The following is a 14,174-nucleotide window of genomic DNA, read 5'->3' on the forward strand; positions in this document are numbered from 1 at the left end:
AGATCCCCTTAATCTAAATCCACCTGTCATAGCTAATATGAACAGACTTGCATATTCTGTCACTCCTTCTCAAGTTTGTCATATTTGCTTTGACAGTTGCAAGAATCTGTTGTAATCCACCACCTTGGTGAACAGATCTGCAATATTGTTTACACCTGCACATCTCATTACCGTTATCAGATTATTGTTTATTGCAGCCGACACATTTTGATACCTTATCTTGACATGCTTGCTCTTGCCACAGATTGACTGCTCGTTAGCAAGAGTTTGCGCTGCTTCGTTATCTGAAAACACTTGTACCGGCAGAGATACATTTACACCGAATTCCTTCATTAAGAACACAAACCATTCTATTTGACCCACACACTCGCTAATGGCGCTATACTCTGCTTCACATGAGCTAGTAGCCACGAATGTTTGCTTAAGGGACTTCCAGTGAATTGGTGCCCTCCCCAGAAACAAGATGTACCCACTTGTTGATCTGGAATCTTTCTCATCTGCCCAGGATGCGTCCGCATACGCTGTCAGACTTCCTCCCTCTGCCCTCAGGTATAACTGCTTATCCACGGTGCCCTTTAAATACCTAAGAACCCGCTTAGCAGCCTTCCAGTCTCTTTGCTTTGGAGACATATTTCGTTTAGTGAGACAGTGTACAGCTTGATAGATATCTGGTCTTGTCCAGCAAGCAAGGTACAGAAGGCTACCGACAAGAGACTGATATAGCTCTCTGTCACACTCCTCTTGCCCTTCTGTCTCATCTTTCACATACCCTGTGATACAGGGTATCCACAGCATTTGCATTTGCATTTGCTAAGTTAAACTCCAGCAATTGCTGTATTTTTCTTGGTTGAGACAAAGAATAAAATCCCTCCTTGTCTCTGGTCACTTCCACCCCCAAATAGCTTTGGATTGGTCCCAAACATTTCAACTTGAATTTTGTGCTCAACTCCTTCTGAAATTGCAATTTTGTACTGGTGACCATACAAATATCATCTACAAAAACAATCAGATATGACGCGCTTTGCCCCATGCTTCTCGAATACAGACAGGAGTCAGCCACACTCTGGGTGAAACCTAATTGCTTTATGGCTTTGTCAAAGCAATTATACCATTCCCTGGCAGATTGATGGAGACCATAAAGAGCCTTGTTTAAATTTAACACCATGCCACCGTCTTTTAGCTTGTAACCGGGAATTTGCTCCATGACAATTGTTTCCTTTAATGGAGCGTTGAGGTATGCAGTCTTGATATCATAATGCCATACCTCTAGATTCTTTAACCCTGCTACTGCCAGCACAGATCTAACAGATTCAGCCCGAATTGTCGGACTGAAGCATTCATCATAGTTTAGGTATTTTCTTTGGCTATATCCCTTGCAAACAAGCCTGGCCTTTCTTTGCACAGCACCATTTGCAAGCCTTTTAACCTTGAAAATCCATCTGCAACCTATTACTGATTGCCCACTTGGAAGTGATGTGGGAGTGAACACCTTATGCTCCTTCAGAGCTTCCATCTCCACATCCATCGCTTCAAGCCATACATTCTTCTCTTTATCTCCCAGAGAAAGAATTTCCTGGTAACTAGCAGGTTCATGGATTGACACATAATTAGCACAGTCACAGTATTCATCAAACCCAAACCTTATAGGAGCGACACCCTTTGTAGTCCTGTCAGAACGTCTGACTACCATTTCCCCCACCTCCCCTCCTTCTGAATCTTCAGACTGCAGCTTGCCTGCTGGGAGTCCTCTGCGGGGAAAAGTTTACCTCTTGGGTTTCTGCCTGTTCACTTAAAGGCAACTGCACTGTTTCCTGCTTCTTTTCCTCCCCTTTCAGCCTTGGCCAGTTTAAAGATTCCCCAAAGCTTGCTGATCTGCTGAACGTGATCTTATTTTGGGGATCTCCAAACCTGTAGGATTTGGCTGCATTCTGATAGCCTAGGAAAAGTAATTGTTTAGACCTTTTGCCACCCTTTCTTCTTTGATGCAAAGGTATATTGACCCAAGCTTTAGACCCAAAAATCCTCAAATGCTTTAAAGATGGGTTCTTCCCATATAACACTTTATAGGGGATGTCATTTATGCTTGAGGTCCACATGCGGTTGATCAAGTAATTTGCAGTCTTGATCCCCTCTCCCCAAAATCTAGGTTTGAGCTGAGAGTCTTCCAGCAGAGCTTGCATCATTGATTGCAAGTATTGATTTCTGTGCTCTGCGACCCCATTCTCCTGTGGCACCCCAGGATTAGCAAGTCTTTACTCTCAATGCCTTTACTCTCCAGCCACTGAGTCAGGGCATGTGATAAGAATTCTCCACCCCTATCACACTGTATCTTTTTTACTTTGAGGTTTAATTGCCTCTCAACCCTGGCAAGCTAATATTTGATAGTTTGACAAGCCTCACTCTTATTTTTCAAGAGATAAATCCATCCAAAACGGGTCCTGTCATCAACCACACATAATGCATATTTATTCTTGGACACACTGTCCAGATAGGGGCCACTCAGGTCCATGTGCACAAGCTCTAGGGGTTGGCTACTAATCCTGGTGCTGGCTTTTGCCACTGGACCCCTCCTACTCTTCACTGATTTGCAAACTGTGCAGTCCAAGAAAGAGTTGCACTTATTTACTTTCAGTTCACCCCCTAATGCCTCTAGGGTTTTCCTAAGAGTAGAATATGACTTATGGCCAAGCCTCCTGTGGAGGAGATGCTGGCAGCCATCATGTGGTTTAGGGTTTAATGCTTCCACCGCATTAGACTCTTCTGAGCCACTGTGCACCACATAAACATCTTTGTTAATGTGCCCCTTTAACAACACAGCCTCATTTTTCTTAATCAGGCAGGCTTTGTCCTGAAACACCACCGTATATCCAGCCTGGGTGAGGGCTGAAACACTTAATAGATTATTCTCGAGCCCTGGGACACACAGCACAGACTTGAACGTGTGATTTAACGCAGGAAAAAACACCTCCCCCTCACATGCCACCTCCAAACGCTTCCCATCTGCCAAACTTACATGACTCTTGGCAGAACATTTCTTTGCGTTTAACATTGCAGCAGAGTTAACAAAAACCTTGGAAGCTCCACTGTCAATTAGCCAGAGGCTGCTTGCTTCTCCAGCTTCTGCCAGTACTACAGAGGTATGTGAGGAATGTTCAGTCTGTTTACGCTGACGTCTCTTGGCCAGCTCATTAGGGCAGTCTCTTTTGAAGTGCTTCATTGAGCCACAGCTGAAGCATTTCCTGACAAAGAGCACACATTCCTCCGGTTCCTCCTTGAAGCCACTGCTCCTCCTACCAGCTCCACGCGCTTGCTTCTGCTGCAAACTCTGCGCAGGGTAGACAAACGCCTCCCATCCTAGTGTCTTTGGCGATGTCATCGGCGAAGTCATCGGCGTTGTCATCCGCGTTGCCATCGGCGTAGACTGTTTGGGATGTCCCTTTCTCAGGTGACCCTCCCACTGCTGGGCTGCTGTCTGCCGCGATGATTGATGAGCGGCTCTTATCACCGGATGCGGTCTCGCCTGGGCTGCGGCCATCTCATCCTGGCTCTCCCACTGTCTTGCTTCATCTTCAAGGATTCTCCCCGACACATACTCTGGCGTTAAACGTGCCGCATCCATACACTCCAGAGATGTTATTAGCACATGGTAGCTTTCATCTAGGGATCCTAGCATAATGTGCATTCGGTCTTCTGGTGTGTAATTCTTCCCCCCAGCTCTAGCTGTCTGAAAATCTCCACTAGATTCCTGAGGTGCTCGGCTGAGAGGAGCCTCAAGAACACGATCAGCTCACTTCGGGCCTGCAACTGGAACAGGGTCTTAGTGGAAATTACCCTTCCCCTTCTCTTAGCGGAAAATGTAATCTTGAGTCAACTAATTCTATTTTTGAGGTAGCTCATAAAATGAAGAATCGTGCAACAATCGGAGCTAAAAAAACTAAACAAAACACATAATAACAGGATTACTGAAAACATACTGTAGGCCGCTATGGATACATGGGATATAGAAAATCCTTCTTTCTCCTCTGTTCCTGCAGACCGTTCTGACCTCCCACCCTTATGGACCCGGGCAGAATACAGAGCAGGGTGCTGCAGGGGGAGGAGAGAATAAGATGAAATTGCTCTTTGTCTTCTGTAAATGCAGTTCAGTTGACAGAAGACAGAGGTGGGATGATGTCATTTATTTCTCCCTCCTCCTTACACTATCCCAATCTGCATGCTTATTCATCAGTGCAGGTCCCATGACTCCATGAATGAATTTTCTGTGTATCACAAGGGCCTGCAAGAAGTTAGCAGAGCATGAGACATCTCTGTGTGATTCCTGTGAATGCTTGGTTGGATACAGGCCCACCCACTTAAAACACAGAAATTGTGTGTGTGTGTGTGTGTGTGTAAAGTCCCATAGTTGCAGCCAATTTATGGCAGCCCCAGCAAGGGGCTTTCAAGACAATTAAGAAGTAGAGGTGGTTTGCCATTGCCTCCCTTTGGTGGTCTCCCAAGTACCAACCCTGCCTAGCCTCTGAGATCTGACGAGATTGGGCTATACCATGCTGCTTTCCCTCCCACATAAATAGTACCATCTAGTAAGTGTCCATTGTAGCAGCCCTGATAGCCCAGACTAGCCCGATTTTGTCAGATGTTGGAAGCTAAGCAGGGGCGGTACTTGGATGGGAGACCACTAAGAAGCATTTTGCAGAGGAAGGTAATGGCAAACCACCTCTGCTCACCTCTTGCCTTGAAAACTCCATGAGGTGGAACTTCATGGGGTTGCCATGAGTTGGTTGAGACTTAATGGCAAACTTTGCCGTAGGTGTCCACTATGTGGACCCAGCTACTTCCGTCTAGTAATTGCGAGGATGAAACCAGCTAGTAAGGGAAATTCACATTTTCTCAGTAATCAGTTGTGGTTCTGGAAAAAATGTGATATCCTTCCTCTTAACCTTAGGGAAAGTTATTTGGATTCTACACAACAGATGACTTATAACTGTTCATTCATTTCAGAAGAGAATTATAATTTCAAGTAGTGATATTTCCTACGTTCAAAAATAGTGGTATATCTAGCATGGTCATTAGTTTGTAATTTTTCCCATCCAAGTACTAACCAGGCCCGACCCTGCTCAGCTTCCAAGATCAGGTGAGATCAGACGTGTTCAGGGTAGTATGGCTGCAGGCCTACCCTGGTCCCTGACTTAAGTAATCAACTTACCGGGGATTGTCCAAGTTAGAAAAAATGCATATACAATAAAGGGGCGGGATGATATGAAAATATTCTTTAAAAACAAAATGATAGGGGAGAAGAAAGCATCATGTGGTTGCCTAGGCAGCATGCTACTTTCTTTGCCTTGCCCATGCACAAACATTTTCAAACAGCTGAAAGTGAGCACACATGAACAAATAAATGCAAACTATTTTAAAATTCCCAGGAAAAAGCAAGCCCCCTCCCCCAAACATTCACAGCTGCTGCTCATAACTGGCAAGTCAGTTACAATTCTAAGGAAATTCAGGTATCACTAGTCTTGAAAGTCCCTCTTTCAACATATTTCTTAGTTACATCCTCTAAATTTATATTTGGAATAACCATAGTTCTTGATAGTATTTTAAGCAAATATAGGTTAATTTATGTACAATATGTACAATTTTAATAATTCTTTCATACCTTTGTTATCCATTTATCTACATGGCTGCAATCAATATTGGATTTACATTATGAAGGATAAATATCTTTTTTTGACAGAGAAAAAGGCAGACTAAATGCATGTGTTTTAAAACTGTAGTTGTATAGTAGTAGATTCCACTCAGAATGTACTAAATGTTTCCAGTGTATGCATATTTTTTCTATAAGTGGCATGGGACCTCACGTGTTAATTTAGAAGCAAAATCTTCTGCTTATTCTTCTATGTAGTGTCTCTTCTTGCAGTGAAAACAGAGCCTATGAACAACACTGAAACAACAAGTGGGGATGGATCTCTTGACACATTCACTGGGTCAGGTAAAGCCATAATATGCTCATGATACTGTATTAATAGTTTGTGAAAGTATCTGAGATATGTATTAATACTGTATTCATTTGTGGTAGCAATCCTTTGTAGAAACAAACATTGGCATTGTAAGGTGGGTCAGCTTAGCCTAGTGGTTTCTTCGCATTTGCATCAGTTGTTCTGGCACTGTAAGATGCTGATGGCCACAGACCTTTCCAATGCTCCCCTCCCCCCTGCAGTCCTTTCCAACCTTAGGATATTTTATCCTGGCATTCAAGGGATCAGTATCAAGTAATAGCCATGCTGGTTGGGAGGCTGGTGCAGTGGGAGGAGGAAAGGGACCAAATCACCCTTTCTCCTTCCATCAGCACAGCTTCACTGACAGAGGAGGAGGAAAGGGGAAATTTCTCCATTTACCCACTGCAGTGTCCTGATATATATATACAAATATATATACAAAAAAACAAATACAGAAAAGCCAACAAACAACCTATTTGTTAAGTAGTGCAATTCTGGAGACTGATTGCTAGTACCATAGTAGCATAATGAAGAAAAGTTTACTTTGAAGTAGAAGTATGATCAATTAGTCTAAAGAAATTCCCCTGCTACTCCGTGTATTGCTTTATTTTTTTCAGAAGTGAATGAACAGCAGATGACCCAATAGAGACACCCTGCAAGTGTCTAAAGATTTGCTCCACTGGGTTTGATTCAATATTTTCAGGTTCATATATTTGGAACACATCTGTCTTAGTCAAGACAAGGGGTTAGATGAAAGAGGAACTTTGGAATTTTTGGAATCAGTCCAGGCAGTACTCTTCAGTGATTTTGAATAGGATATGATGATCATCATTTAGACTTCCTCAGAAAATTACAGCTGCTCTTGGTACTGACATGTATGCAATTGATGGCGACTGTTTCTTGAGCTCTTGAGTGTTTCGGTATGAATTTAAATGAATATGATTTTCCTGAAGAAGTAATGAGTGTTTGCTGCCAATGGGTATGTGTGTATACATGTGTAGAACATTTTGCTTTTATATGTAGAAATTAGTTGAGTAATACTATCAAAACAAGGTAGTATCCAAAGAACCATGAAACTAGTTCTATGTGCCCAAGTAGACTTTTAGAATTAATTTTCTTGAATTAAACCTGTTTGTCCCAGACTACTTCTGTTTCTTATCACACGTCTCATGGTATGAAACTATGTTTAAAAAACAATTTGTGACTAGGGCTGTTGAAAAAAAAATTCAGTAAAATTCGGATTCGGCAAAATTCGGCCCATTTTTATTTGGGAAATGCCGAAGTCCGAACTCCCCTGCTTCGGGTCCGTGCAATTCGGCATGAGATCCGGAGTTCGGGGAAAATTTCGGCCGAATAAATGAAAAACACAATTGCGCCTTTCCGCGGCTCGGGGGGGGCATTTTTAGGGGTAGAGGTCCCAAACGTTCAGCGTAGCTTGAGGGGACCCTTCTTGCAAGAACCCCCAAGTTTTGTGACGATTGGGTCAGGGGGGGCTGAGATTTGGGCCCCGAAAGAGGTCCCCCCTCCTAATGTGCATCTCTGACAATGGGGGTTTGCAATTAGCCGAGCTTGCCGCCCACTCCCGAAGCTCCCAGCCCCGACAAACAGCTGAGCTGGGGGGAGCAAAGGCGGGGCAGGTGCGAAGAAGTTTGCAAACCATGCAAAGCAACACGTTTGCAACCATGCAAACCATGCAAAGCAACACGTTTGCAACCATGCAAAGCAACACGTGACGCCTGGGAGTTTGCAAACCATGGAAAGGGACAGAGGCACGCTAGCTATGCATAAGGAGCAGGAGGGGGTGGAATTTCCCCTTTTGCATCGGACTCGGGACCAGCAAATGCATTCTTTAAGTCACAATTTGAAAACCAGTTTTGAGCAAGCATCAAAATAGACCTAACCCATCTTATGAATGAGGGAAAACCTGAGGACACAACTGAAGCCCCCCCCCCTTAAACCAGGAAGAGAGAGACTCGAGGGGGCACACACACACCCAGGCAGGATGGGCGAAAGCCCCCTTTGGCTTCCCCCCCACCCACAGAAACTGCTCCCTCCCCCCCCACACACAGACTCTGCTTTCCCCCCCACACACACACACACACAGGAGAAAAATTATAGAGAAAAGCCCCAAAATGGGTTTTACTGTGGATGTCTTCTGTTCCATCTTCTTCGCACCTTCCCTGCCCTTGCTCCCCGCAGCTCAGCTGTTTGTCTGGGCTGGGAACTTTGGGCGTGGGAGGCAAGCTCTGCTAATTGCAAACCCCCATTGTCAGAGATGCACATTAAGGGTGGGGAGACTCCTTCCCGGCCCCATATTTCGCCCCCCCAATCCAATCTTTACAAAACTTGGGGGTTCTTGCAAGAAGGGTCCTCTGATGCTATGCTGAAAGTTTGGGGGCTCTACCACCAAAAATGCGCCCCCTGCAGCCACGGAATGGCTCGAATGTGCACACGCACCCCCCCCAAGGGGGATCTCTCTCACACACAAACAGATACTCTCTCTTTCTCTCCCCGGGCCACGCAGCAGCTGGCCGCGCAGCAGCTCATGCACTCAATCACGACTGATTGGCCAGAAGAAGACCCAGCTTGGCCACCGATTGGCCGCGGGAGAATGCTGCTTACTAACTGATGGTTATGCTGCTGCGCCGAACCCTGAATTTGCCAAATTTATTTCCCGAACACCCTGAACTCGCTGAATTCGGCTCCCCATTTTCCTGCCTTTTTTGAGTTTGGTTCCATCCGAACTAAAAACCGCCGAATCGGGAAATTCGGCTGTTTTTCGGTTTGGGACAAATCGAATCGACAGCCCTATTTGTGACACGTCATGGAAACCAACTGTCCAAAGGGAAAAAAGTCACAGATTTCACTTTGGAGGAGCATAAGCAGCTTTGTATCCTGGTCATGGCCAGCCTTCAAAATCAAGTTAAGCCCCTCTGGAATGAAAAATCCCACTCAAGTTTTCCTGGCATCCATTGCCTTCAGGATTCCCAAGTGAACTTCACCATTCACTGCAGTGGTGGAGACATTCATATATACAGTTGAGAATATGGATTTCAGTTCTATGAAAAAAATACGTGAAAAAAGCCCACATGAAAATTGGGCACAGAAAAAAACCCATTGTCATACATGTGCACAAGAAAAATGCCCACACTGAAAAATTTTCGTATTCACAATATGTTTGGATGCAAACAACGTATTTGTTTAAAATGATGAGTACCTTTGAATTACAACTGTAATTAAACTTCCAGCCCAATCCTGGGGGTGGGGGGGGTACTTGCTCCACAGCCATAGACGGTGCAGCAAGAACGCAGCTGGGGCTCCTCCTAAGAGGTTTGCTGCACTGCAGCCAGCTCCGCAAAATCGGCATTTTAAACAAAATAACAGTGAGGTGGATGCCAATGTGGGTGCACCAAAGAAGAGGGGACGGAGCTGGGGACCAGACTGCCATGTAGGCAGGCAGCCACCGGGGGCAGCAGGGAGGCTGTAGCATGGAGAAGTGGGGAGAGGGCAGGACTAGGCAAAGCATTTCATGGGGCGGGCATTCCCTACAACCACCAGGTCTGGAGGGAGGGCTCTGAAGGCCCAGAGAGAGGAGGGACAAGGCGAAGGAGGATGGAGAATGGCTCCACCTCCACCCTGCCCGAGGGAGTGCAGCAGAGGCCGGGAGAGGGCCGGGAGCAGCTGGGTCACCCCAATCACGCACCAGAGGAGCATGGTGGTCCACCACCTGTAGCCGCACTTACTGTAGTAATCACCGGGGAGATGGGCCCACAACTGCACACCACTTGCTGGTCCCAATCCCCCACCCCATGCTGCGGGCACAACCCCCAAAACCTTAGTTGCCTCTGAAACATCAGATGGCAATGTGGGCTGGGCAGAGGCTGGGGTGGAACAAGGAAGGCTGGAGCCATGGGGGTGCAGGGGGAACGGCAGGGTGCCAGTGGTGACTTTGGAGGCCTGAGGGGGATCCACCCTGGCAAGGGTGACCGCACTGGACAGGTTGAGGCACCAGCTGTGGTGGGGAGGCAGTCACAGCCAGTGCAGGGGTTGCAGAGAGCAGGGTGGGTCGCCCAAGACCCCCTCCACTTGGGTTGCCCCTCAGCAACACCGTATAAATTACTATACATATTTTTCCGTGTGGGCATTTATGACTGTGGGGTATTTTCTGTGCGCAATTTTCATGTAAGCATTCTTCATTTGCGTTTTTCCCCGGTTACCATGGATTTCCCTCTTTATTATATAATATATTGTCTACATTATACAATTTCAGATTTGATCCATGTGAGGAAGCAGGTTTCAGCATAAACATTTACTGAGCCAGATGTACAATATTATCCTTGGTGTCTGATGATAAGCGCTAGATAAATAATGTAATTAAGCCTCTAAAATGCATAGATTCCAAACATTATTCTAAAGAGATCCTCAGTGGACACTTTTTTTCATGGATGCAGCATCGTGCACTGTCTCCTGCTGCTCCTAGGATTCTTTGATGGAGGGCCTATAAAGTTAGTAGAATCATAGTGTTGGAAGGGGCCATACAGGCCATCTAGTCCAACCCCCTGCTCAGTGCATAAGCAGCCTAAAGATCCTTGGCAAGTGATCAGCCAACCACTGCTGGAAGACTGCCAGTGAAGGGGAAGTTCACCACCTCCCTAGGCAGCCGAATTCCTCTGCTGAACCACTCTTACTGTAAAAAAACATAAAATCTTAATATCCAGCCAGTACCTTTCTGCCTGTAATTTAAACCTATTATTGTGAGTACTGTCCTCTGCTTTCAGGAACAGCTCCCTGCCTCCTGTAAGTGACATCCTTTCAGATCCGTAAAGAGGGCAATCATGTCCCCCCTCAATCTTCTATTCTCCAGACCAAACATTCCTAAGTCCCTCAGCCTTTCCTCGTAGGGCTTGGTCTCCAAACCCCAGATCATCCTCGTTGCTCTCTTCTGCACCTGAAAACTTTTGACTTCCAAATGTTTAATTTGATTTTATTTATAGAATACATTTTTGCATAGAAATATTAAATACATTGATTCATTATTTGCTTGATCTGTATTTTTCAGTAATAACAAGTAGTGGCTACAGTCCAAGATCAGCGCATCAGTACTCACCGCAGCTATATCCCTCCAAGTTAGTGACCTTGCATTTTAAATTTGTTACTGTGTGTCTTCCATTTCAGTTCATTTATTTTGTTCAAAGACATAGACAGTCAGAAAGTAAATAATGTTTATTGTTTTAGTATGAAAATCCATTCTTGTGGAGAGTTAGATTGTGATTGCATCTCATTGGACATATAAAAGATTTGTTTCTTAATTTATAAGGTTTGTTCCATCATGGGTAAGTTGCAATCCACACACGATTTAGTTTGGAATAGTTTTATAAAAGACAGTGGGGCTTGATGGGTAGCGTAGGTTCATGATGCTAGTTAAATCATTATGTTTACAATTTTGGTTTGTAGAAAAAAATCATAGTATAACAATGCCATAAATGTCATTATTTATATTTTAGTTTAATAATGTACCGGTACTTAAGTGTTGTACTTTATGTGATTAAAAATTCATGCCAGCAACAAAAAGCAGAAATAAAAAGTAAATAGAAATGAATATCAACTTTAGTTGTGAAATTTTAATGGCAAGTTTCATTTAGGTCAGTTCTTTAAAATATTCATTTTCAATTCTTAGCTCATCAATTGTATTCAAATTATTAAACCAATCAAGATAAAATGTACATTTAAAAATCTGTTTATAATAACTTTTAATAGAAAATTATGGGTGATTTTGTTGAAATGCTTCAGTTTTTGTGTGTGGGACATTTTCTAAGGTCTGTCTGTACTAACTTGAGTCAGAAAGGAATTGTTTTACCAGAGTTCAAGGCCATGCAGAGCCTGAACTTATATTAGGCCTGATAAACCCAGTAAACCACCCACCCCCCTTCATTCTTGCTGACACCGGCCTGTTCTGCCATTGATTTCCGTCCCATACATGGGTAACATTGGAAACAGGCCTGAGGGTCAGGAGTTTCTTGTGCTATTGGGGCTCATGATGAGCATCTTCATGGCCCCGCCTTTGCTCCTAATATGGTGCTTAAAAGAAAATACCCGCACTCAAATATACTGGGGTTTTTGGATATTGAACATTCTTTCAAAGCAAATTCCGTATCCTTAGTCAATGGGATTCAAATAACCAGGGAACCATATTCAGATGTCAACTTCAGTACACAGTGTGACAAGTTGAGCATAGGAGGGAAACAAGGACAAAGTTTCTGTGCCCAAGATCCACTCCCATTCTCACTGCACAAAGGAGTGTGGAGGAGAAAACCTTCAAGTTGCAGGGCACATATCAGTGTTTACACAGGTCAAAATCCCTTGTCAGTAAGAAGTAGCTATTAATTTGATATAGTGCTGGAATAAAATTGACAGCTCTGTACGGAGTCCTCTTCCTTATTCCCATAGCATTTAAACACACTTGTCGTTTCCCCACTGTCAGAAGTGATAGCCAATGATGTGGTTCAGAAAATTCACATAACGTTACAACATAGTCTAGCTAAATGTTACAGGCAGAGGAAGAAAAATTAGACACGGGATTACTATTTTGGTCTCAACCCTACATTGAATTAAATGTCTAATGCCACATATTGGGATTAAAATCCCCCCTTTTGGATGCTTAATTGGTGCTTAATTTTTACAATGAGAAATGCCAACATAGCAACCTTCCTGAATCTAAGTATGCACAGTTCAGGGCTTGAATTGGGAGATAATGATACTTCAGTACCTTGAGTTCAATGACGGAAAGAAAAGTTGAGATGTAAATGTAAGAGATGAAGCCTTCCTTGAAGTCATGCTTTATGACTTCAATGCTCTACCTATAATCTCCATTATATGTGCTTTTTTGACACTTTATTTTAGTATTTTATATTCCACTGCTGATCCATCGCACTGGAAGTAAGTTCTGGAGTTGTATACTGATAAATCTTAGTAAATACACTAGCTTTGGGATAGATTCACCATGCCTGTTCAGCAGCAAGAGCATTCATTAACTTAACTTGTAGAAATATAACTGGTGAAATTTTTATTGACATTTATGTCCTGGCTAATTTCTTTTGCTGATCCAGTGCTTATGGGGACCAGCACAGAGCCAGCCTTAGCCTCCATGGCCCCAATCCCTTGTCCGTGACTGAGCTTTCCCCTCAGCCTCCCAGGGTCCAACATAAATTAAGTCATAGAGGCAGTAGCTGGATGAAATGGCCACAACTTTATTGTTATTGGTATGGCATTGGGGGCATGATCCTTAACATCGGCCCACCCATTGCAGGCTGATGGGCAGACCTCCCAGCCCACTTGCTGGGAGCCAATGAGATGGCAGTATCTGAGCCCACATGGATGGAAGCCAGCTGTGTGATTCTCTGCCACTTGGAAGCTGAATGCAGTCGGGGCTGGCCCTCCTTTCCTTTCCTTTATCCCTTAGAAGCTCCTTGATCCATTATCTTGAGCTGCGTAAATCTAATGTTTAAGGGATATAAGGACTGAAATAAATCTTGCCACTGACAATGTAGCCTTGGAATCCCTGTCACTTAATAAAAAAGGCATTATGTCAGACACAGAGGCATTACATTTATATGTTAAAAGGGGAGAGATATAACGTGATCAGATTTCCTCATAAAAGTGGCATTCCAAGAGGGCATGAGCTAATGAATCAATAGAGCCAGAAGAGCAAGAGCAAGAACAGGTCCTGTCTGGGTATGGTATATTCAGAATTCTGCTCTGCATAACCACAGAGGGGTTAACATTCAGCCAGCCCTCCTTAAATCCCTGAGTGAAAACACCCGAGGTCCAGCTTGCTGGCAGGGCTGCCCCTCCGCTGACTGTGCCCCCATTGACCCATTTAAAATTGGGGCAGGGCCAAGGACAGTGCAAGGGCAGGCGCTGGAGCCTCGGAGCCCTTCTCTGCGCCCCGCAAGTGTTCGCTGCCATTATGTGGCTGCTGGAGAAGGGAAAGGGGGCCGCGGCAGGCTTTCCAGCTTCTCGCCAGCCCCACAGACGTTCCTGCCGCCGCTCCCCACAGCCCGACCAGCCAGCTCAGCCTCGCTCCCTACCCGGGCCACCAAATCGGGCCCTATGATGAGTTGGGGGCCCACACTTTTACTGACTCCTGTTAAAGGCACAAGCGCACATCCATTAAAAGAGAAG

At 44.6% G+C, this 14,174-nt stretch overlaps 1 protein-coding gene across 2 annotated transcripts in view; it reads left to right on the plus strand.

The window, feature by feature from the left end:
• EYA4 (EYA transcriptional coactivator and phosphatase 4) overlaps positions 1 to 14,174 on the plus strand; it is a 231,460-nt gene that overhangs the window by 135,398 nt on the left and 81,888 nt on the right. For both annotated transcript variants that reach the window (XM_056856382.1, XM_056856381.1), the window contains 2 exons: positions 5,900 to 5,986; positions 11,053 to 11,119. In XM_056856382.1, the coding sequence (XP_056712360.1) occupies positions 5,900 to 5,986; positions 11,053 to 11,119 (154 nt within the window). The remainder of the gene's footprint in view (positions 1 to 5,899; positions 5,987 to 11,052; positions 11,120 to 14,174) is intronic.

The sequence above is a fragment of the Euleptes europaea genome, chromosome 10, assembly GCF_029931775.1.
Source record: "Euleptes europaea isolate rEulEur1 chromosome 10, rEulEur1.hap1, whole genome shotgun sequence".
NCBI lineage: Eukaryota > Metazoa > Chordata > Lepidosauria > Squamata > Sphaerodactylidae > Euleptes > Euleptes europaea.